General features: G+C 41.5%; 1 protein-coding gene across 4 annotated transcripts; it reads right to left on the reverse strand.

Annotated features, from left to right (window-relative positions):
- Positions 1-319: 319 nt before the first annotated feature.
- Positions 320-22,435, reverse strand: sacs (sacsin molecular chaperone). 4 transcript variants are annotated; one of them, XM_049725222.2, is made up of 11 exons: positions 22,268-22,435; positions 20,748-20,858; positions 18,868-19,018; positions 16,533-16,623; positions 16,365-16,450; positions 16,169-16,280; positions 15,506-15,652; positions 13,843-15,331; positions 13,015-13,106; positions 12,828-12,854; positions 320-12,498 (listed from the first exon to the last, which is right to left on the reverse strand). In XM_049725222.2, exons 2-11 carry the CDS (start codon positions 20,768-20,770, stop codon positions 944-946), a joined length of 13,773 nt encoding a protein of 4,590 aa, XP_049581179.1. In that variant the 5' UTR covers positions 20,771-20,858; positions 22,268-22,435; the 3' UTR covers positions 320-943. The 4 variants fall into 4 exon arrangements, with proteins under 4 accessions (XP_049581179.1, XP_049581181.1, XP_049581180.1 ...); XM_049725224.1 differs by lacking the exon at positions 22,268-22,435 and adding an exon at positions 22,117-22,257; XM_049725223.2 differs by lacking the exon at positions 22,268-22,435 and adding an exon at positions 21,084-22,067.
- Positions 22,436-24,655: the final 2,220 nt, after the last annotated feature.

Consider the following 24,655-nt stretch of genomic DNA (forward strand, 5'->3'; position numbering starts at 1 on the left):
ACTGGACTAAACTGCTGAGTCATCTTGGGCTTCAGGTAATAACAGTCAGATGACAATAGCCTACAATTTTAAAAGATATTCCCAGTGTGTTTTTTGAGTGAATAATCATTTCTATTAAAAAATGTTCTCTCTTTCCTAAGAAGGTGAGTACGGAATCTTAGATGTTATAACTGGACCCATATTGAACTTAAGAATCAAGGTAAAACTACAATTTTCAGTAAATTTGTTAGCGACAGAAATCTTTTTATGGATCGTACAAGCAACTGCACAAGCTGTAGGTTTTTTTAAGCATGTAAAGATGACTGATAGTCACAAAATCTTAATCCAACACTTGCTGTATTTGACATTGCTGCAGCAGAATGAACCAACAAAAAGACAAAAAAGATCAATTCATTTCACAGTGAATTCTTCCTAGATTATGAGACAAATGCAAGAACATAAATATATTTTTAAAAAGTGGTTCATCCATTAAAAAAAAACTGCAATTGCATAAAATGTACAACTTCTGCATAAATGAAACAAAACAAACGTACACATACAAAAAGAAGTATAACAGACATAAGACATTACTTTACAATATTTAATACTTAGAGATGACCTGTATTTTTTTCAGTATGAGCACATCTTTTACATTCCTGATTCTGTGGCAATAAAATAGATCAATATTATTGTGTAAAAAAATATCAAGTAAAAAGCAGCATTAAGAAAAACTCAACATCAGGTATTTTGGTAAACAAAACATATTGCTGAGGCAATCATATGTACAGTATATATAGTATATGCACATTTATAACAGCAAATGTGTGCTGTGGCAGCCTGATCTGTAATGAGAGCCGCGCATATATTCACACTGAGTCCCAAGTGCATAGGTAACCGTAAGCTGCCAGCAAGACACCTCCATATTGCACACATTCATCATCATCAGTGCACCAGTAATAACACTTTAGATTTTTTGCTGGACAAAGTTTTCAAGCTTTATGATAATCCTCGCGGTACATTCCATCACTCTCAAAGCTACTTCTGACGTGAATCTGTCATTGGGAATCTGTGGAAAGGGCAGAAGATCAGGGTAGCGAGTTCGCAGACTGTCCACGCCATAGCCTTCCAGGATCTGAACATCGCTGGCAAGTCCCGACAAGTGAGCGTTGTATTCCTCCACTTTTTGTGCCAGGGCCGTTGGCTTCACGTCCTTGTCAGACTTTCCTCGGACCGCGTAGTCTGCGGCAATGAGGGCGAGCTTTGTGGCCAGGTAGCATTTAAAGCAGACCCACTCATTGGCATTTTTGTGGAGGTCATTGCGAGCCGCAGAATAGTTGGCTCGGGCTTGTCTCAACCACCTGCGAGCCTCCACAGGATTTCCGACCGTCTTAAAAGTCGGTGGCACAAAAAAGCGGTGGCTATGCGAGTGTGAACCAGCATAGCTCGTGTAACCTCCTCTGGATTGTTGCCTATCGGGCTTGTGACTTGTTGCTTCCTGGTTCCATGATGAATAAAACCTTTGGAAGGAGAACTTCTCTGACTGGAAGCGAGCGGAGGATGATGATGAGAACGGTCTCCTGGATGCTCTGTCTGTATTCTGCTGGTCGGCCAAAGATTGCTTTTCCATTCTATTGATCTCATTCTGCAAATGCTTAAAGACTTCTGTCGCAATGTCCAAATTCTCCGCATTTTTGTCCGGGTGCCACTTTAGATACAATCGGCGCAGGATTTTCTTTCTCTCAGTTTCGGGAAGTTTCCAAGCTTGCTCAACGACTGAGGTGACTTCTTTCAGAATCTCTGGCAGAGCATTAAGCTTGATCTTTTTGGGGGACTGTTTTTGTGTGGGAGGTCTCTGGTTGTCTCTGCTCGCAAAAAGAGGATGGGTCATTTGCTGGCCTGAGGTGCGACTATCTGGACTTGTGGGGGTTGATGGAGCACTGCTTTCCCGCATGTTGGCACTTTCATCTTGTCTTGAGAATTTGTACAAGTCAAGAGAACTTACCACTTTGTACTCGCTGTAACCAATGTCAATCTGGAAACACTTCCCTAGGACAGTTATATTTTCCTCTTCTCGTTCTACTTCCTGAACGATAATCGCATACGTGTATGTGGGATGATAAGACCCATATATATCTCCTCCTTCCGAGTCAACAAGGTAACCCACATATTCTCCAGGGTAGAAAACATTCATTGGGTCCATGAGGAGGGTGTGATGTATCTCAGCAGGAATCGGTGTTCCAGGGAGGGGGAGCTCAAGTTTAGAAGGCTCTGTGGAGTCATACTTTACACCAAGGTTGTCTAGCTTCTCTGTGATTCTGTAGATGTCATTGCAGCCCAACATGGCAATTAGGTAAGAGGTGTCCGAGATCAAATTGTCTGTGGCAGATTTCAGTGTCATGGCCAGAGCTAAGAGAAAATTAATGTCTTTGCTGTCTGAATGTTGGATATAGAGGTGAATGACAGCCGTGCCGTACCTCTTGAGGAAGGCAAGGGTTTCACTGCGGCTATGTGGGATAGGGCTACATCCTTTTACTCTTAACGTTGTTTGGAGTTTCTCAAAACAAGATACTTTCAGGCCTTCGCAAAGTGCTTTGCAGAGCCGTATGGCTTTTTCCTCATTCACAAGGTATGCATTGTCATTCTCGTGCTTCATTATTCGGATCAGTCCTGTGATGAATTGCTCAGAGGAGAGCAACAACTGGAGGCGACCTTGAAGTGAACACAGGGCTCCGAACTGGCACATTTTGGGGGAATCTTCATCCAGTTGCTCTTCAAGAATGCTACTTAGCAGTCTTGGCCTTAGATTCTGAGGAAGGAGCATGATTAACTTTGTATGGAAAGTGTGATCTTTACCCAGATAGCACTGGCTCAGATCCACAAGCATCTGAACGCCAACGTTACCCTGAATTCTGCTTTTGTAATGTGGGGCATCATCATAGACCAAACTATTAGATTTGGCTAATCTTCCATCATGACTCGGAAGATAGAAGATCAAATCTCTCAGACTTTCCAGATCTTTCCGCATTTCTACGGGCTCATTATGAAGAGCCTTGAACAATCCGGACACAGCTCTTTTCACAGTTCTCATTTCATTCGGGTCAAGGTGCTTGCCTTCAGAACTTTTATAGATGCGACACAGCACCTCAACATATTGTTTGGTTGATACAACATCCTCCGTGCCGAGAAGTTTAAACAGTTGATGAAAGGTGCCGAGGTCCAGTGGTAATTTGTATAAGTAGGGCTTAAAGTCAGATTCATTGTCCAAATTAATCACAACTTCTTCGGGTTTGAGTAGCTTAAAACCATCCTCCACCATGACAAAAGCCACCCCGCGAAGCTGGTAGCGGAAATCTCTTTTATCTGCATTTAAAAACTCGTATGTGGACCTCAAAACTTTGTTCCTTGTTTTTACCATGTCATCATCTGGATTGGATATGTTACAGACATTCTTGCAGTTGCTAATGACTTTTTCCACTGGTGGGTCCAAGTTGACACCTAACATGGCTAGCACTTGGTCAAGTTGCTCTTGTCCAGTTAGTGTGCTTCCCTCTTGCTCTGTTATGCTTGAAGGGGTAGCTTTTTCAGGCAAAATTGGGCAAGCTGTCCAGAGTAAGTGAATGACATCTGTTTGCTTGAATTTGGGATTGACTTGAGACCCACTGAAGCGAATGAGAGGAAGTGTTCCACTCATTTCTTGGTATTGTGAATGAAGCTTTATCAATTCTTTGGGGGCTCTCTCGGGACAAAGGAAGGGTATCATAGAGAGCTCTTTTAGAAAAGTACCTTGAAAGAGGTCCACCCTGTCTTTGAAAATATGATTCAGGAGAACATCGATGATGTTTTGCACTTTGTCTTTGGTCCAATTCTCTGTTTGTGATTTGATGCTGACCTCTTTTGCAAACTGAAGAATTTGCTGCTGGGATACTTCATGCTTCAAACCAATTTTTCTCAGGAATGTTATCCAGGGAGTGAGCGAAAATGAGGCATTCTTGGGTTTTGACAATTGCTCAACTTTCCTGAAGAAATCATTTGGTATGAATGACTTTGAAGGAAGCATCATTTCAAACACTTTCACTGTTGCGTCAAAGAAAAAATTGACTGACCTGAGTCTGTTTGAGTAGTCATAGATGAATGTCAGCCCTTCCAATTTGTCAAACAACTGGTCCTTCATCTCACAAGACTCTTCCATTGACAATAGTCTATCCTTTAAATAGACAATGTGTTCAGCTTTGGCGTTGTAGGAAAGACTTTCAAACTTTGGCAGGAGATGATGAAGATAGATTTGTATGTCATCAATTGGCACGCAGCCAAGAAAAGTGTACATCTCTCTCAATTGTGGGTTGTCGGCAAGAAATGCAAATGTGGCTGTGTGGGCCCACTTCTCGATGTCTGCAGTAGGGATGTTCTTCGCAAGCACGTAAGTGGACCCATAATTTGAAATGCTGATGTACCTTCCACTAACCGCTTTAAAGCATGGGAGGAGTTTCAGGCTCTGTGCATCTTGTTGCGTGAGGCTCGCTAGGTTGCAAGTGAAATACAACAGAAGAGTCTCAAAGTCCTTATCAGTCAGGCTTCCTGCCTTGAATGCAGATGTCTGAATCATGTACTCAAGAGATTTCAGAACACTTGATGGATTTTCGACATTTGCTGTATGGTGCGACAGAAAAGGCATGATTGGATTTTCTTTGACACAAATTTTGTTCACAGCAAGTTGAATGCAGCCAGCTTTCATTAGGGTGTGGAATATTTTGTCATTTTGGCCATGTGGAAATATGGCTATGCTCATTAAACTCAGGGGTAAAAGCATGTCATACTCAGGCACAATTAGCTTGTCTCTTGCCATGAATTTGATGCCAGGTAGCAACGCCCACTCTTTCAGGATGTCAAGTACCGTGTCAAAACTTGGTTTGACATCCTCTTCATCCTCCTTGACAGCCACATTCTCACTGATGAAGTTCCATACACCCTTAAGCCAGGATTCACTACCAAATGTATCTCGCCACCTAACAGGAATCTTTGTCCGATACTCTCTTGGAATAACGGATCCCAGGAGGTCACCAAAGCTGCTGATGTCAAATATCTTTGCTAGATTCGCTTTCAACAAGGTGATGTTGTATTTGAGATGCATTGTGTTCATGAACATCTCCTTTCTGGATGGGATCAGTTCATGGTGTGATGTTAGAAATTTCTGTCTCTTGGAATCAAACACTTGAAGAATATTGTCCATTGTGAGCAAAAGAGGTAGGCCTTCAATTATGGCTCCCTCCACATCAACATCTCTGAAGCAGTAGTCAACAATAAGCTTCAAATTATGAAGATGTTTGTAGTTTGACTGTTGAAGGCGGCAAGGGAGTTTTCCAACATGACAAGAAGTGTCTGGGGATGAGAAAGTATGAAGAAAGTTGCGGACTTCTGCCGGTGTGACATAACTCACTGCTATTCCTGCATCTTCCAAACACAAGTAGAGGTGTGCAGTCTCATCACAACCGTGAACCAAGTTGAAACCTATATCTAGAAGCAAGGTTTTCAGCCTGTAAACATTTTCCGCCACAGACTTTCTGGAGGTGAGATTGTACTCGGTGTTTTTCAGGTTCTGGAGTTCATCTTGAAGCAGATTGTCAAAGAAGGCTCGATTCTTGCTAGCAGTGGATGTGTTCGCCCATGAGATGTAAATGACAGAGTGCATGTCGGAATTGTCCATTTGTGGTGCTCTGACTACGGGGAGAAGGCGCTTCAGGTCCATGTGGATACAGCTATACACGGCTTTGACCAGGCAGTACCAATCAGGCTGGATGTCAATTTTGTTCACTGGGAAGAAATACAAAAACTTTTTCAAGATATCTTTTACAACATGAAGGGGAGTTGCGTGAAGCACAGTCAGAGTTGGATCGGGACCCGGGAAGCATCGTCGTTTGATCTGAATCAACAGTTCCACACAAGCGGGTGCTATCAGCGACATCATCAAGTTATTATTCCAGTCACTTCTCACCCCAACTCCATTGTCATCTCTCCACAGGTTCCGTCGGGCAGAGTCCAAGGCAAAATGTCCGTTGACATGAAAGGGGAGGCCAGTTTCGAGTGAAAGTGGCAGAAAGCAGAAGGCTCTGTGGGGTTTTTTGTAGTTGTGGCTAACGCATGCAGCGACTCCTCCACGCGGAAATAGAGTTATGTCTTCATTCTTGTGAGCTGATATCACACTTTTTGAGACAAGTTCAATGTTTGGGAAACCAGAACGATTGCAGACCATCCACGTGGTCAAATTACCTTCTGTGTCCTCTATGTCCAATGTGTAGGTTATCTGTTGGACTGGAATAGCAGTTAACTGCTTCTTTTTGGTCACACTGTCAATGACAGAGGCATGGAATTGCTTTCGTTTTAAGCGATCACTATCTGTTATTTTAGCAATTACAGAGTAGAGTACATTTAATTCTCCTGTTGCATTGTTAACTTCACAGATGGATATTTTCTCCATGTGGTTAAGGAACATAAGAAGCTCTGCGCCATCATTTTTTAGCTTTTCTAGGAGGTTTTGCACCATTCTGTCTGACGCTGGGATGGAGCTGATCTCTGATCTCTTTGCCATTTGTGTAGAGCGAATGGGGAATCTGAACATTGTGCTGCGTTCTAATTTAAAATGTGCTCCCAAATATAGATTAAGCACATCCGAAAACTGAGATCGGAAGTCAGAGTCCAAGTCTCTGAACATTCTTCCAGGACTCACGGAAGTTGCCCCAGGTGCATACTGTGCATGTGGATCAAATATACACAGAATGTCATTGTTTGAGATGAATGAGGGACAATCAGTGATGTGATAGACAGAATTGAATCCGATGCCGTACTGGCCAGTTTTTCCTGGATTTGCCTCTTTTGTTCCTCTTCCAAGGTTTTGTATTCCTCTGATATCATCCTCAGTGAAAGGCTGATTGTTGTACACACAAAGTGCAGGACCTTGCATTGGAATCCATTTATCATCAAATATTCTCTCAGTGGGATGTGTTCTGGGGTCAAAGACAAAGTAGATTTCAGTAGCTTTGGCATCATCTGCATTTTGAAGCAGCTCTTTCAGCATCTCTTTCTCCGATGGATAAGCATCCAGGATGCTTTTGATTCGACTTGTAAGCTTTTCCTTTTGTCCAAACTCACTTCCAGGTGCTGTGAAACAAACATTTGATGCATACCTCTCCAAGGCTTTGTGACGTTTTGGGACTGCTCCTAGTTTCACAGCAACCTCTCTTGGAATATCTCCATGACAGTACTTGACAGAGCAGTCTCGGACTTTGATCCACGGACAGTCATTGTAGCACAGTGATTTCGATGGCTGGAGTGTCAGATTAGAGTCTGGTAAAAGAATGGCACCATAATTTGCTTGGCAGAATTCTTGACTTTTATCACGTATCAAGCTCCATATCCCCTCACTAATAATTCTGCGGCACAGCTGGAAGTTTTCTTCAGTGAGAGCTCTTTGCCCGCGTTCTTGCGTCATTGTTTCAAGTACTGATGAAAAGTCATCAACTGCAAAGCTGGGCTGCACGCCAACATTTTCAAAGAGCTCACGACAGCTGTTTCTGTATTTGTTAGGAAGCTGGTAAAGGTGTGGAGCTGCATCAAAATTTAGGTGGAATGCAACTATGGAGGGATTTACATATGTGTTCTCTACCAAAATAGAGTTAAATGTTTTTAGCTCCACAGTTAATTTCTCTTTTGCTTTGTCACTTTGAAGCATCTCCTCATGTAGATACTTGTAACAGGCATTTGTTATGTTTTCTTGATAGAGTGTAACACCATCAAATGCCTGAGATAGTTTCTTGAGTTGACTGATCACTAGTTCAACTGAGGGCTTCTTTATTAGACCAAGGCAGTCTTTCACAGCCAGTGACATTGCACCACAACCTTTGAAAGAAGGTGAGTTCTCATTCAAAACTACCTTCATCAGACACACTATTTCCTGATGCTCAGTTGTGAAGATCTCTCTTGCAGAGAACATGGTTGTTGGGGGAAAGCTATTACCATGCCATGGTAGTGAGAACCCTGCAGGTCTGGTTAGGAACGGGAGGAACTTGATGTCCCGTAGCTTTTCTAGCAGCTCAGGTGATCCTTGGTCTCTCATCTTCAGTTTCTCATCAATGAGGCTGAGAATCACACTGCTGCGAAAGCACGCGGCTGCGTGATCACTTTCATTCAAAGAATCAACTGATTCCGCACGTTCAATCAAATCTTCCCATGACAAATCATCCTTCACCATGCCCAACTGCAGAAGCTTGACTAAGCATACCGGATTTAGGTAGTTTTTAGTAGTTCCAGCAGGAAATCTTCCGTCATCGGTGTTGTAGAGTTTGGCAACTCTTCCTTCTGGGTGAATGAGTCGGGAGGGTAAAACTAATTCCTTGTTGGGACTAGAGCAGGGGATGCAAGGAGTTACCCTGAGAATTGATGCAAATTCTTCCATTTTCTCATTCAAGACATACAGCATTAAGGGATTTCGAAGATCTTTATCAATTTCCTCAACGTGAGGCAAAAAGACATCTGCGAAGAACTGCTTCTCTGTCAAGGTGTTTTCCATCAAGGTTCTCTTACATCCAGCATCATCAAATCCCTCCTTCACCCATTCAGGTAGTTCAACAGCGCAAAGGTTTTGGGAGCCACTCTTTTTTAGATATTTTAAGAAAATCTTGAAAGCGGCAGGACCAATGTCTGGCTTACAGAGGAGGGCATCATCAAGGAATCTGACATGTTTTATTGACACCCAGCATGTTCCATCAGAAAAGAACTTTGCCTGCTCGCCATCACCTCCTTTGGCTATTTCTTGGTAGACCCCTTGACTGATCAATGTGAAGTCATCATGAACCTGACTTGGATCAGGCCATGTTGCGTAATAGTTGTAGTCAAGAAGCTCCCCACTTTCAGCCATCAGACGAAGCATTGTGAGTGCCGCCAAATAGGCCTGAACAATGACATGTCTCATGAAGACAGAATTCCATCTTCCCTTTGTGTCTGTCTTCCATATCTCTTTGCGGTTGGAAGTCACAGCAAAGCAACCATTAATATGGACTGGTAGGCCTGTTTTTATTCTGAGAGGTAAGTAGCAGAACACCTCTCCGATTGGGATGGCGTTTGATCTAACAGTCCACTTCCTGTTCTCCTCTTCTGTAAGTAGAACAGCCACCCCTCCACAGGGCACAAGTCCAAGCCTTTTCCCACTATCGCTGAGTGAAAATTTGAGTGCCTCAGTTCCATCCATGCATGAGCAAATAAGCCAGTTGGTGACCTCAACCGCCTTCTGGGGCATCTCATCTGTTAATCTTCTTGTCTGAATCCCTTTTGCAGCCAATTCAAAGTACTGGTTTGGATCTTCCTCTGAGCCTCTGAATAATGGGGAGTGGAGATCGACAATACGTTTGAAGACATTATGAAACTCTTCCACTACGACACGAATGATGCAGCCAGATTTGGGAATATCGGAGGGTACTCTATTGGTGCTTACTACTTTCTTCATTACCTTAGCTGCGGATTTCAGGATACTCAGAGGTCCATACGAAGCTTTGGATGACCACACGCTTTTGTTTATGGTAACGACATCTTGAGCTCCAGCGGGATTTGGTTCTTCATATTTCAGGTATTTTAGGACCATACAGCCAACATGTTGAGTGAACAGAATGAACCGATGGCCACATATACTGAACTCGTCAACAAGGGAGTAGATATCAGTAGTGTTGTAGTACAAGCTACTAATTTCACTCACTGAGGCCTCCTGCTCGGTTCTGAATGGGAGTCTGAATAAAGTTCCATTGTATTTATATGGTAAATCTTGGGCAAGAGGAAGTTGGCAATTGAAGACATTGATGAAAGGCTTGAACTGGTTTGGGAATTTCCTTAAACGTCGCTGTTGTTTGCTCCAGTTGATCTTGATCCCAGGATTAGACTTGTCCCTGATGTGCTTGCTGATGTGATTGATATTTGGGTCGAACATGATCATGAACTCTCTGCTCAATATAATGGGGATGTCACTGACGTGATAAACCGAGTTGAAGCCCAAGCCAAATTTGCCAACTTTGTCTGCCTCACATCGCTTCACTGATCCACCTAACCTCGTGATGTTCAGAAAGTCTGTATCTGTGAAAATTGAGTTGTTGAAAGACCACAAGGACGGTCCATGGCACACTATCATGCCGGGATCGAGGAGATTCTCTCGAATGTCCGTGTTTTTTCTCATGTCAATAAGAAAACTACATTCTGTTGCACTTGCATCATCTGCATTCTGAAGAAGCTCTTTAAAAATGTCTGCTACAGACGGATATTCCTCCAATATGTTCTTTATTCGAACTGTGAGAGGTTCACGTTGACCTGATTGCTCAAAACCAAGATTCTCTGGATTTATCAGCCTTGTGCTCAAACATGGCACTTTTAGCCATTCCGCAGTTTTCATAGGGATGTCATCATGGACCAATATTATCGGCTCTGATGCATCTTCGAGTAGGTCATTCAAATCGTCTACTTTGATGTCGCAGTAAGTACATTCATGAATGGGCTTCATTGCTAATTTGCTTGGATTCTTGTAATTAAGAATGGGAACGTGCATGTTAGTGTCCACATGTATTTGATTGTTGTAAAGCCACCTCAGAATGTTGATCAAGAGCAGAACATCGTGTTTGCTTTCCTCTTTGGTAATCTCACCTTCACTCCTTTTTTGGATGGTGGCTATTACTTTTAGCACGTGGTTTGGACAAACCTCTTCAAGTGAACCACAAAACTTGAAAAGCTTGTGAAACTTCCTCATTGTTTTGGGAAGGGAGTACAGGTATGGCTGTAGGTCTAAATTGGGCAGGGGTTTTAACACTGTTTGGCCAGGAAGTGAGAATGTCTTCCCAGTCCACACCCAATCAAAAGTCAATGATGCCATTGCTTCTCTAGCAATCTCAAGATGAGCTTGCATGAAGCCATATATCTCAAACAGGATCTGCTGGAACTGATACCAATCTTCTGTGGTGAATGATTGAGATTTATGCCAGTCATTCACTGCTTTAAGGTGCTGCAATACCTGATCCACCTGTGGCTCTACAGTCAGTTTCAGTGCTTTCTTCATCCCAGCTGATGTGTGTTCTACCAAGGGAACTGAAGATCCCACAAGCACAGCATGAGATATGTTACACATCTCAGACAGAGAGCTGATGTTGAGATTGTCTCCAACCCAAGCAAGGGACTTGGGGTAGTTAGGAGGCCTTTCTTTGCAGACAGGTACCCACTTTAGTTTTAACAAAGATGCCTGAGTATCTGTTGATTTGACCAGTTTGGTTTGTTTGTTGAGAATTTGCAGAAGTGTTCTTGCCTTTTTTAATATGAACTCCCACTCAGGATCCGGATGAGTTTGTAAATCAGCTATTTTCTTTGCCACTTGTAGAACATCTTTTTCACTGAGTTGTACTTCATTTCTTAGCCCCAACTGTCGGAGTGAATGGAGAATATCAGGAGATGAGGTAAATGTACTAGTGGGAAACCTGGTTTCACCTTCCTTGTAAAACAAATTCTGCAGAATTTCCAGATCCGGATCAAAAACTTCAGACGCTGACACTAACCTTCCACAAGGCAGTTCAATAAATTTAAGAGCAGAAAGCCATCCGATGACAGATGAGTTTTCATTCTTAAGGAAGGCCAAATGTTTAAGTGCCCAAAGCATGATTTGGGTTATCTCATCTGGTGTGTAGAATCCACTTTGAATATCATGGATGATCATTTTCAAACAATCAGTTGTTTTCACCTGTACAACTTTTAGTTTTTTGATGAGGCGAATGGACTCCTCATCACGGGAGCCCACCAGGCACTGAGATAACTTTACATCTGGTGGGTACTTTGCTCTGTGATGCAAGGCTCTGGCCCCTCTCAGCGATGTAAAAGCTGAAGCACCTTCTGCACAGGCTCCGACTCTTTCAAAGATGGAAAGCTCAAGCAGCGTGTGCTTTTCCTTTTCTGTGACATCAGACAATCCAGATAGGAAGTTTCTGAGAGTAATCCTCTCTAGGACAGAAAATGATGACACTTGGCTAACTAAACGCTGCATTGACAATCTATCCATAATTCGCAGCAACAATGCAGGAGAGCAGGGATGGATGTAATTTTTGAGTTGGGGATGCTGCAAACATGAATCCTGCTTTTTCATGACCACAGCGCCAAGCTTTTCCATAACTTCAAGAAGGCATTCAGAGAATGGAGTTTCATTTTCATCGACGAAAATAATGGGTGATGGAGTTTTGAGGCGTAAAAGCTGAACTTTTTCCATGCATTCCTCCAGTGGCACAAACGGAATCAAAGGCATATTGTCAAAGGTACTTAGGTCATCGGCAAAATGTATGTAGAGATGCTTCCAAACCATCTTTAACCAAGAAACCGTTGGATGCTTCAGCTCTTGGTTTCCAGGTTCCCATTCGGAAATAAAGTCTCTGTTTGGCCAAGTTGTTGATAGAATCTCTTTGATGAGTCTTGCTGAGCGGTCAGGGTTCAACATTTGTAGCTGAGTACAGGGTCTTCCTGTTTAAAGTACAAAGAAAAACAGTTAACAAATTTAAGAAATCTGTAATAATATATAAAATATATCAACTAAAACGGAAATAATTTGACACATTCCAAACAAGCCATTTATTAGTTTCAATAATTCGTCGTCCAAAATGCAGAAATGTGTTAGTGTTTTCTTAGGGGGGTATTTGTGTAAAATGATCGACTACGGAATTTGAGCACAGTACTTGGTTTTATTCTCTATAGAAACTTCAAAGTTTAGTTGGAGCTCCTTTCCAGACATGCATTAGTTTGTGTTAGTAGTAAAAAGGTCAGTGTTTCACACATCTTAAATACCTACGTACCTGAGCACCCCCAAAGATACCGCTGAACTGTAGTGACAAATTTTGGAAGTATGAAATTAATTATTCTACTGTATACTGTATTGTATTTGTATGAGAAATGAGGAAAACAGAATTTCCTGTCACCGTGTTGCAAAAAAAAAAAATCAGTAATGGAAGTTTTTCATGAATAAAATCAACATCATATTACCTCTGCTTTTGGCGGCTTCCTTTAGTCTCTCCATTACTGAAGGTTTAATACTTTCCAGAATGAACCGACCCTCAAGTCCTGGGTACAGACACCTGATGATAAAGTCAAGATTAATGTTATATTATTAATTCACAACGACATGTTACTTGGTTAAAAACGAAAATTATATCCACCATAGCTTAAGAGCTAATGGAGTTCAATTTGTACCTTGATCACCCTCTGCAAATAAATTGTTTCGCAACAAAAAGTTTTTTCCCCAATCTTGTTTTTGTTCTTTCATAATTTGAGGTCTCACAAAGTCACTGTTGCTGTGACATGTTTCCTTTGACTATAAACTCCTTTTTTAATCTCTGTTTTAGTCAGACACCAGTGTTGTTGGTGAACAAACATTATTGCATTATCTCAGTGTTGATATGAAGGAAGACAATTTGTAATTATTATATTTTCGCAAGAAACATGAATTTGATGCACGTAATTGAGATTGAAAAAAAGATATATTAAAAAAAATAATGTAAATATTTTAAAAATCCTGGTGTGATTGCTTGTCCAATTCAACAAATGGATGAAAGTGATCTGTGACGATGGCTCTCCCACATGTGAGGGCATTATGATGGCATTAAAATACCTTATTTTTATTTCATTTTTTTTCACTTAACTTGAGGGATGGTATAACTAAGGCTTGCTGGTAAGTCAAACTTTGACTAGCAACCCAGAAAAAAAGCTGTTAACTTAAAAAATGTAAAAGGGCCCCCCCTTCTAAGGCAAGGTATGTGTAGATTACTACTCATCTGATGTAGTACTGTTGTAGTAATTTTACAAAGTCGTTACCTGGGGTACTCGGCAGATGTAATGTAAACAGAATCCTTTTCAGTGACAGAAGATGAAAATGCAGTAACTGTTCCATCTTGAAGGGGCAGGAGCTCCAGTCCTATTAGGTCACTGTAATTGCCGTCACTAAGTACAAATTCCAGAAGCAGCAGCTTTTCCTCTAAGGGTCCTTTGTGTTTGAACTTCCTGACAAACTGCCGTAGCAAGAGTGGCGTAATCTTTTTCACTTCTGTGGACTCGAGTGTGCCATAAGCCACCAAGATTGAATCCACTGCAGTAGGCACCTGCACTACCTGCATCCCTGAGCTTTGGAGGTAGTTAATGACTGTCTGTGAAATGTCTTTGTCTAGGTCGAGCTCGGAAAACACAGCTTGGTCGAAGCTGACCCAGCTTTCACTGAGGGAAAAGAAGACATGGTGCTGTAGAAGCTCATGAAACAGGGGCTGTAGGATGAGTTTCCACCTGGATTTGACCCGATTTGGATCTGGCCAGGCCACATAGGTCTTTCTCGGGCATAATGGAAAGTCTTGGTCCATTTTGGTCTGTACCCTTTTGATAACCTCAGTGATGAGAATGAAATAAGCCTGAGGGATGACAGTGATTATAAGTAGCTCATTCCATAAGGCAGCTGGATCCCTCCACTGGTCCACATCCCGCCACTTGATACTCCTCCGGTTATCTGTGAGGCCAAAGAACCCGCTGACATGTACGGGAAGTCCTGTCTCACCCTCCTCACCTGGGGGAAGGGGAAGGAAGCAAAATGCTCGTCCTGAGAAACCAGAGGTGGCCCCTTCATCTTCTCTGTCCATCAATGATAGAGGCAGAGCGATGCCGATGGTAGGCATGAACTTTAAGTCATCTGCAAGAGAGTCCAACTCAGCACACATTCCTCTCCCACCAACTCCATTACACACAAGCCACTTCATCCTCCTGGAGTCTTTTTTGGTTTTATCCTGAGTCTCTAAACTGAGCTGGTAAGTGACACAGGTAACGGTGGAACTGGGAACATGGTTGCTGTAGCTATCAACTGCCTCGGCCAGAGTCTTGAGCGACTTTGTTCTTTCACATTTATCATCAGTATTTTCTTGAGCTGTAACTTGAAACAACATACGCTCTGTACCATCAGATTCACGCACATGCAAAGAGATCTTTTGAACGCACTTCAGGAAAAGCAACACTGTATCTGCATCAGCTTTGAATGACTCATAAAGTTCCAGAACTTTTTCTTTGTTGTAAAGGTTGCCGCTGAGCTGGGAGGGTTTTGTGCGCAGTGGGAAGCGGAAGAGTGTTCCAGGGAAGCAGCCATTCTTAATGGTCTTCTCACAGCTCCCAAATATCCCGATAAATGGGGCGAACTGGTCCGACAATTCCGAGATCTCCTTAACGTCCGTCTTTAAGTTCCAACACTGGCCTGACTCGTTCACTCCAAATAGGGTCTGGTGAGGATCCAGCATGGCAATCTGATCTCCGCTGAATATACTGGGGACATCTACACAAAAAGAGAGGGCTAACATAAGTACATTGCGGTGTATATTACAGCAACTGTTGAGTATGAGAAGAGATTGTGGGTACAGTAATTCAGCCTGTATTCATTTACTACTAAGTAGTAATCACTGGGCAGGAATAAGATAGAAATAAAGACTTCTTTTCCCCAAGGGACAACCTGAAATATGGTAGACAGAGTTGAATCCAATCCCAAATCGCCCAACTTTCAGCGGATCATCTCTCTTCCTGCTCCTGGCTATCTCCTGAATCCCATTCCAGTCCTCCGCAGTGAACACAGCATCATTGTAGACATACAACGCCGTACCTGGAAACCCATGGCACCAAAATATTAAGATAATACCTCTCCAATAACTGTAACTTAAAAAGAAGGACCTATCTTTCTGGAGAAAACATTCCTCTCAAATTGTAAGTTTGGCGATTGAACTCACACAGAGGAATGTGAGAAGAGAATAGGTAGTATATGCACCATATCTTACTTCCATGTAATCAAATTGAGCATAGTGAAGATGTAGAGGCTGGTGAAGTCCAGACAATATTTTGCAATCCAAACAAATGAAAGGTAGGACAAGCTCCTGCAACCACTCATATTGCTTTGATATTATATAGTATTGTACTGTACTGTACTGTATTGTGGGTCAAGAATTTAAAGGTGAACTGCTTCTGTAATAAATCTCTCAGGTCACATGGAGGTAAGAGCAACGGATCAGCTTGAGACCAGGTGCTCAATGATGCTTAACAGCAGAAAAACACACAAGGCTAGTCTTGTTGTTAGAGTAGCGCCTCAGTGATTATCAGGCCAGTCTGACAGCTAAGAACTAACCTTGATACTCAGCCATGTCAGGTGACCACAGTGACTCCACTCCATACTCTGTCTCATCATACATGAACTTGACTTCGGTGGCTCCAGCATCCTCAGCATTTTGAATCAGCTCCTTTTAAGTATGACATTGAGGTGTTACGTTTTTAAAAAATAGGGTTTCCTTATGGTTTTAAAGTAAATGTGTTTGATCACTTACTTTCAGAATCTGTCCACCTTCAGGGTACCGCCTCAGAATATCTTTGAGAAATTCAACCAGTGGTGGTGCCGTTTGGCCAAATCTCCCTGTCAAACAAAAACTGGGTAAACGTCACCATTCACTACAGAAGTGGAAGACTTCACGATCATGTAGGCAGTTTAGCGTTACCTCCACCTCGGAGGCCTCTTCCCTCCAGTGTGAAAGATACCTCAGGTCTTCCTGTGGGCACCAAAGTACCAATCGGCATGCTATCATCCAGCTACGAAAAAACAAACAATGACAAGTAAAAATATAATAATTAAACGGGATGGGTTTCAACCAGCAAAATATTAAATAAAAAGGCACTTCATTGTAGAAACACACAATGTTGGTACACACATGTGCAATGCCACTTATTGTTTTATTACCAATTCCTCTCATCAAACCACACATGAAATCCAGAACTGATCATCTTTATGAGCGCTAGTAAACACCTCGCTTAAAATTATGCAACATGAATGTTGGCACTGATGGTGCTATTATGATCTTTGCAAGGTGAAAGTGTGACCCACTGTGCTCAGCAGTTCTTACACGTACAGTATTAAGTGAGTGGCCAACCATGTAGTGCACACAAAAACCTCTCAGTCATCATCCTGATCATGGCCACACCACAGAGAGTACAGTCATCAATCAGCCCACTCACTCCCTCGGAAGGATGATCGAGCAATAAATGTTTATTTAGATTGCACGTTGGCACTGTGGTGGTTGTATAACAGTAGCATAGTCTTATATCTGCAAGCAAAGAAAAAAAACATCAAAACATTGATTTGACTTTGGTAGAAGAAGACGCACACTCTGAATCAACTCATTTCTGCAAGCGAAGAAAAAAACATCAAAACACTGATTTGCCTTTGGTGGAGGAAGACTCACACTGAATCAACTCATGACACAGCACAGAATAAGGACCTTTCATTTCACACAGCGTTGTACTCACAATCCTCAACATGTAAAGAGATCTTCCGTAAGAGCCGTATCAGAAATTCACACTTCACAAAAACAGTAATGAACAGTTTTGATTGCCACTACCAACAAGCTAATAATTCAACACAATGTAATAAATTATAAGTAATGTTTTTAACATTTATGTTCTACTCATACGATATGGTAAGTGACTGTACAATTCTTGTGTAAAGTGCAGGTTCATGAACTTGTGCTATGCAGTATTTGTAGTATGTAGCTGTGGCCTGCAGCTAATTTTTGCGTATGAGATCAGGGGAGCGGCAGAGCCGCGGCCACCACCTGGTTCTTTCAGTCAATGCGAGGTCAGCTCCCAGTCATGTTCACTGACACACCAAGAGAACCAAAACCCACCACAGGTTCTTGTTCTCTATGTTTAGGTGTCAAAATATAGATAAATATCAATTATTTCGCTATACATTCCCAACAAATGTTAGAGCCTCCACTTGGTTGTTTCTCCATAGTTAATTAACTCTTAATGGCTTAGATGCGTATCTCAGAATTACATAACAGGACCTTGAAACTGGAATGTCTTCTGCTAATTGTGTTTATCTCCAGTCACAGAAAGAGAGATCAGTTCTCTATTTTCATGGGTGTGCTCTTTTACTCGTACAATGTGAAAAAACTACAGAGTAGAACTCAAAATTAACTTTGTTATAGGATGTTTTCCAAGAGGGTAAAAAAATGAACTCCGCATATAGAATGGGAGGAGAAGTTCCTTTTTAATTGAAAACGAAAATAAAGTGGTCATCACTGTTTAATGGCGACAAATATTTGAACGAACAAAAACATTCACTAAAAAGTTATATAAGGGATTAATAAAAATTTGATTTAATCCATCTCAGATCGCTGAGATTTTATCTTGCACTGCTCCATACCGTTGACTGAAAATGAAATCAGAGTGCCCTCTGGCTCACATTGCAAATGTCATGTGATCAAACCTAGAAAATGCCACTTGAACTGGATGCTTTAGCAGCATGCCGGATAAGCCACAGAAGTGTAAGAGCTGCATTTTAGGGGCTAAAAGGTTCGCAAAAGGATTACAGCATGTTGGTTGGACTTGGTGGTGTTTTGGTGTAGAAAAAAGCTACAGTCAAGGTGATCACGTGAGTTCGTCTGATGTCCAAATGCGCTTTTCTGTTACATGTTATCTTTGACTGTGAGGTGCAATTTTGGCAGGCTTTCATTTTTTTAGGCCTGACTTTACCTGCTTCAGGATGTTTTGCATCGATGATGTTAAAGTGTTGCTGAGCAGGCCCATTCAAAGTTTCATGTTACTTTGGGTAATGGATAAAAGCAGCTTTGTGTGTGTGTGTGTGTGTGTGTGTGTGTGTGTGTGTGTGTGTGTGTGTGTGTGTGTGTGTGTGTGTGTGTGTGTGTGTGCGTGTGTGTGTGTGTGTGTGTGTGTGTGTGTGTGTGTGTGTGTGTGTGCGTGCGTGCGTGTAAGTCCATGTGATATAAACTGATATTTTTGATTGGCCGATACGTCTGACAAGGTATAACGTACCGCTTTTCCATTGTGAATGAGTCGCTGCTCTCTGACAGGCAGGTTTGTGTCTTCATAGAGAAGCTGCTTCACATCACCAAGCGATGTCAAAGGGGAGACCTGGTAGGACCTCAGGCCAAAGTAGTCGTGATGTACATTTACCCGAGGCAACCTTAAACAAAAACAAAAAGAGATGAAATTGAGGTAAATATTTAGGATGTTTGTTAGTCAAATAAATACTTAATACTAGTATAAAATGACAAGGATTGTTTCTACAGTGCTATATGTACAATATAGCCAGCAACTTTCTTGCACTCCGTTGCCTAATATATTCAATCCTCTGTATAATTTGAAATTGTTGAAGTACTCCTTCAATGTCTTAATCAATAGAGAACAAATCATTTCTAATTTTCTTTCCAACCAAGTTATTTCAAATGCTTTGCTTGGGCTTTATTACATTGAGTTTTTCTGGAATAAAATCATTTTTTCAAAATAGGAGCAGTGACAAAAACAAAAGATCAAATGAGGTCTCTTACTGGAAGGATGCATATTGTTCGGAGTCTGTATTGATTAAAAGGTACAGTTTGGAAGTAATGCGAGAAGGAACAGATGACCAGGTCCATCTGTTGGATGATCTATTACCATTTGCCGCTTGTATTCAGTTGAAGGCTTTACTAAAGGAATTAACATCACTGATTCATGCTACCTTCCCAAGGGGCATACAAGATGTCACACGAAAGGCAACTCTACATATAATCTATTAGTGTACTTGTAATTATAATGAGGCTTGTGTTTTCTCCTGCTCTTTCACACAAAAGGCAACTCTACATATAATCTATTAGTGTACTTGTAATTATAATGAGGCTTGTGTTTTCTCCTGCTCTTTCACAAATATGTGTCTTACCAGAATGACACTGTTCGCGAGGGATAGGAACCAGGCTGGCAAGTAGCGAATAGCAAAAAATTCCATATAATTGAGGCTCAATGAAATGCATTGGGGGGGAAAAAAAAAAAACCCTCAAACCCTTCAATTCTTCAAAGAACACTGATAAACGGGAGTAAAATGGGAAGGAAATGCCCGCAAAAAGAGAAAGCTATATTAAAGAGACAGTGTGGATAATTTGTTTGCCATCGAGTGGTGAACTAATAGAATGCAATGGCCTGGTTGAAAACATGCATTTTGAAGCACTTTACGTACATTGCATTTGCATTTGTGACACTGTAGTCATTGATCCAGCAAATTTGTGATCAGGTATCCATAGCAGAAAGATAGTGGCGAGACTTGGCAGCATCCTGCACAATGAGGTGTGACCCCCATGTAAAATAATTACAGATTACTAGATCTATGATTATATATATTTAAAATATCTAGGTTGATGTGATGGAACTTCTATTTTTGCATGTTATTGAAATTATTAGTGTTTTTTTTTAAATGAATCAACACTGAAAAATCAAAACATTCTCCACACTGACCCTTAGAGCGAGAGAGAGCGAGAGAGAGCGAGAGAGAGAGCGAGAGAGAGCGAGAGAGAGCGAGAGTGAGAGAGAAAGAGAGAGTGAGAGAGAAAGAGAGAGCGAGAGAGAGAGCGAGAGAGAGAGAGAGAGAGAGAAACGAAAAAGAAAGATATCTCTCGTTCAGCAGCAGTGGGATCCAAGATGTTGGTTATGTTTTTTCTGTGTGGGTGGGGCAGCCTGCACTGGCCATAATAAACTCAACTGAACCTAATTGGACATAAATACTAACACGTTTAAAGGACCGAGACCAAACGCTCAACTTCGCTTGCAATGACTCCTTGTCCATAGAGATGAATCAGAGTAACATTGACATCCCTAAAAGATTGCAAAGAGTCGCTACAATAATATTTGCACATTTTCTAATGTATAATATGATTTTATCTTACCACGGGCGTAGACAGTTTTCCATCTCGCTGCTGTTGCTGCTATGCGTCCCAGCACAGAAGCACTTTCATGGGACTATGTTCTGGTCTTCGCGTAAGAATACTCCATTCGGGCTGCGACACAAGAACCCCGTTACTTCCATGAAAACACCTGTCTCTTGAGTTTAAAAAGGCATCAAATCTTTATAATAAAATGGCCATGAGTAGTATACCACATAGCAAGATGCAGAGAAGAAATTTGGAATAAAAACTGAGCGAAGAGGTTCTCTTTTTCAATGTGCCGGTGGGTGTTATGTTGCAAGGACTGGAGCGTTATCCGGCTATCTCATTAGCACTCACTTGAGTCTGGCCAATGCGCACCGATAAAGGTTCCCTGAAATAGTTGTCAATTTTACACCAGGACGTATTCCAGGAAATACTCGTTGTAACAACACCAATCATGAGTGGGCATGGTGTTTTCCTGCAATTACAATAGCGCCTCCTTCCAAGGCAATGTTCTAAGAATAAAAATGAATTAGCCTGGTCAAGAGTAGACATCATGCAAGATGGTACAACCCCACTGACTTCCGTGTCGTCCGGAAGACACGCTGAAAACAAAACCCAAATTGTAAAATTTTTATAGACGTTTGATCAGAAATAATGCACACCTAGAAAATAACTATTCTTCAGGCACGAATTATAGTCAGTTTAACACGAGCGCTTTGTCCTATTTCATTTTATCTTATTTTATTTTTCAGGTCAGTGACACTAATGGATGATGTTGAGCGCATGCGCATTTGTGTAACTAAAGGATTTCCAAAAACTAAATAGGATGTAGTTCGTGTTACTATATGAATCTGCTAGTCAAGATTTGTTTCAAATCACTCCTTAGCATAGTGAATTCAATTTCCTAAACAAAATGTGTTTTACTGGTTAAATGCATGTACACAGTCTGTTATGACACCAAGAGTTTCACCCTCAAGTACAAATCATGTCGCCGATTGTTCCGGAAGTATAGTTTCATTTAATCGTTTAAACAATTTAAAGCCCTCGAAAAGCTAATAGACATAAGCATGTGTGCTTTCTGAATTTAGAATAACAAAAGCAGTTTTTTTATTTGGTTAAAAAAATGCTTCCCGGAAGTCCTGATATGAATGAAATGCTAAATCGCTGCAAGATGCGCACGTAGCGTAACTTTGGCATGAAATCCTCATCAAATAGATTGGCACAGTGAAAGACTGCATTCAACAGCATTTGAATTAGGACAATTCCGGTACAGAAAGTGACATCAGCACTTCCATATAAGAGAACCTCAAGAAACCTCAAACATATCTAGTAATTAAATTACAAAAAAAAAAAAAAAAACAATAATTATTTGTATCACACCACTCACCGGAGAATCATTGTGTTGGCTTAAAATAATAAAGCGGCATGGTCATGTCTTGCGATACAAAACAAAATTCCCATAATCTGTCACCCCAACAAGGTGCGTTCATCTCACATCTGCCGCATTGAAGTAAGAGAGGAGGTGAAGGGACACTCACGCAATGAAGTCAGCTGCACCTCTGAAATGTACCTTCTTTGCTGCTGTGCATTTGGAAGTAAAATCACATGGATGTCAAGATCACATGAATGTCATCCCACCCAACATGAACTCTGGTTGGCTCATGAAATCAGACTTCATGACAAATATCCCAGAGCCGGGGTTTGCTTGGTATCACATGGACGCTGCAGTCATTTGTCAAAAGCGCAAGTTCCTTAAAGTGACAGTGACACAGCGCACAGAAGAAGCGATGAAGTCAATCATACGTAGTGTACCTCATTATTTGAATACATATTGAATAGATTTTAGCAAATGCATCAAGCTATGGAGCAGACAATCAAAACTAAATTAACTGAATGGATGATATCGATCCATTAGATTTTTTTTTTACTGTATTTTAATGCAAGGGGAAATAAAAAAGCATTATTACTGGCAGGGTACAGATAAACACTAAATAGTAAAAGAAATCAAACCAAAGAAACAAAAATAGAAAAGGGAAACACCGAGTAAATTACGTTTCATCAATTATGGTAATGTTCCAGCAGATGGAGACAAAACACAAGTCTGTATCTCCTCTGAACGTTTCACACGTTAGAGCACTTTGACAGCCACTTTTGGTGTACAAACTGCAAATGAACCGCGTGTCAAGAGTTGACTAAATGAAAATGCTCTTACAAATGTAATAATGCTGAAATGTGATTTGCTATGATAAAAATATGTAGTTTATGGTGGTTTGTATTCCTGCACCAAAATAGAAACAGGTTTAAGGATAATAAAATGCAAAGCTCAACAACTGTAAAGTAAACTTAGAATAATTGAAATGGGAAGTATGCATTTAGCTAAATAATGTGCAGTGTGAAAAAATAGATTAACTTATTAAAGGCTTTGTTTGTGTTGGGCAACACAGGAGCACATCTGCCTCCCATTTTTGAGGTTCTGTGTTTGAATTATGCCTTATGCCTTCATGGATGGCATTTGCACATTTTTATGAAATTTAGAGCAGATACACCTTTTTTTCTTCTTCTAATTAGTACAGGAGGTGTTCAAAATAATCCTTTACTTGACCTAGCCTGTACAGGTATTGAAAAACATCCACTTTAATATAACAGATTTATTGCAACCCTCAATCAAATAACTTCCATCCATCCATCCATTTTCTGAACCGCTTAGTCCCCACGGGGGTCGCGGGCGTGCTGGAGCCTATCCCAGCCGTTATCGGGCAGTAGACGGGGGACACCCTGGACTGGTTGCCAGCCAATCGCAGGGCACACAGAGACAGACAACCAATCTCACTCACACTCACACCTAGGGACAATTTGGAGTCTTCAATCGGCCTACCAAGCATGTTTTTGGAATGTGGGAGGAAACCGGAGTGCCCGGAGAAAACCCACGCGGGCCCGGGGAGAACATGCAAACTCCACACAGGGAGGGCCGGAGGTGGAATCGAACCCGCACCCTCCTAACTGTGAGGCGGACGTGCTACCCAGTGCGCCACCGACTTGAATCTTACAATTAATGAGATTGGGGAATGCATCATGACCTTAGCCCAAATAATAGCATGATTTGCTGGAGTGGACAAGTCCAGACATGAATGGGAATTGGTTACTTTTACAGCACCAGTGGTGAACTTTTGCCCTTTGTGTCATTGCCTCAGCAGCACGGTGGCGCACTGGTTCGCATGTTCGCCTCACAGTTCAGCAGGGTTTTATTTGGGCTTCGGCCTTCCTATGTGGAGTTTGCATGTTCTCCCTGTGCCTGTGTGGGTTTCACAGTAGCCTCTAATGGTGACTTTCTTGTTTCCACTGTGGTGCATAGTCTCAGCAATTTTCTTGCAACATAAATTCTGAGCATGCTAATTATGAAGCACTGCAATGCAACACAATCACTGTTCTTTGTTGTTGGATATAGTATGTGGTGCCAACTGATAGGTAAAGGATTTTTTTTTTTTAATTGTACATTGTCCTCATTAAGGTCACGAGCAAGCTGCAGCCTAGAGCCACTGAATCAATCACAGGGCACAAATAGACAAACAAAATGTAATGCTCACATTCAAAATTATGTACAAAGTTCCATCAAGCTAACATGCCAGCTAGATTGTGGAAAGCTAAAAAAAAAGGGGGGGGGGGGGGAATATCCATGGGGAGAATATAAAAACTCCATACAAGAGATTCAAATCCAGAACTCCAGAAATGAGACAAAGATTCACACTAGCTTGTTGTGTTGAAGCACATACTTTAGAGTTAGCCTACACCCATTTTATGTGAGCAAAATTTGTTCTGCAGGGTGTGTCTAAGAACTGCAGAAACCAAACCTATTGTCTTATTAATACCTTAAAAATTATGAAAACTACGCTAGCGTCTAAGTCATCTGGTTGACACCCTGGTCAATA

The sequence above is a fragment of the Syngnathus scovelli genome, chromosome 7 (assembly GCF_024217435.2).
Source record: "Syngnathus scovelli strain Florida chromosome 7, RoL_Ssco_1.2, whole genome shotgun sequence".
Taxonomy (NCBI): Eukaryota; Metazoa; Chordata; class Actinopteri; order Syngnathiformes; family Syngnathidae; genus Syngnathus; species Syngnathus scovelli.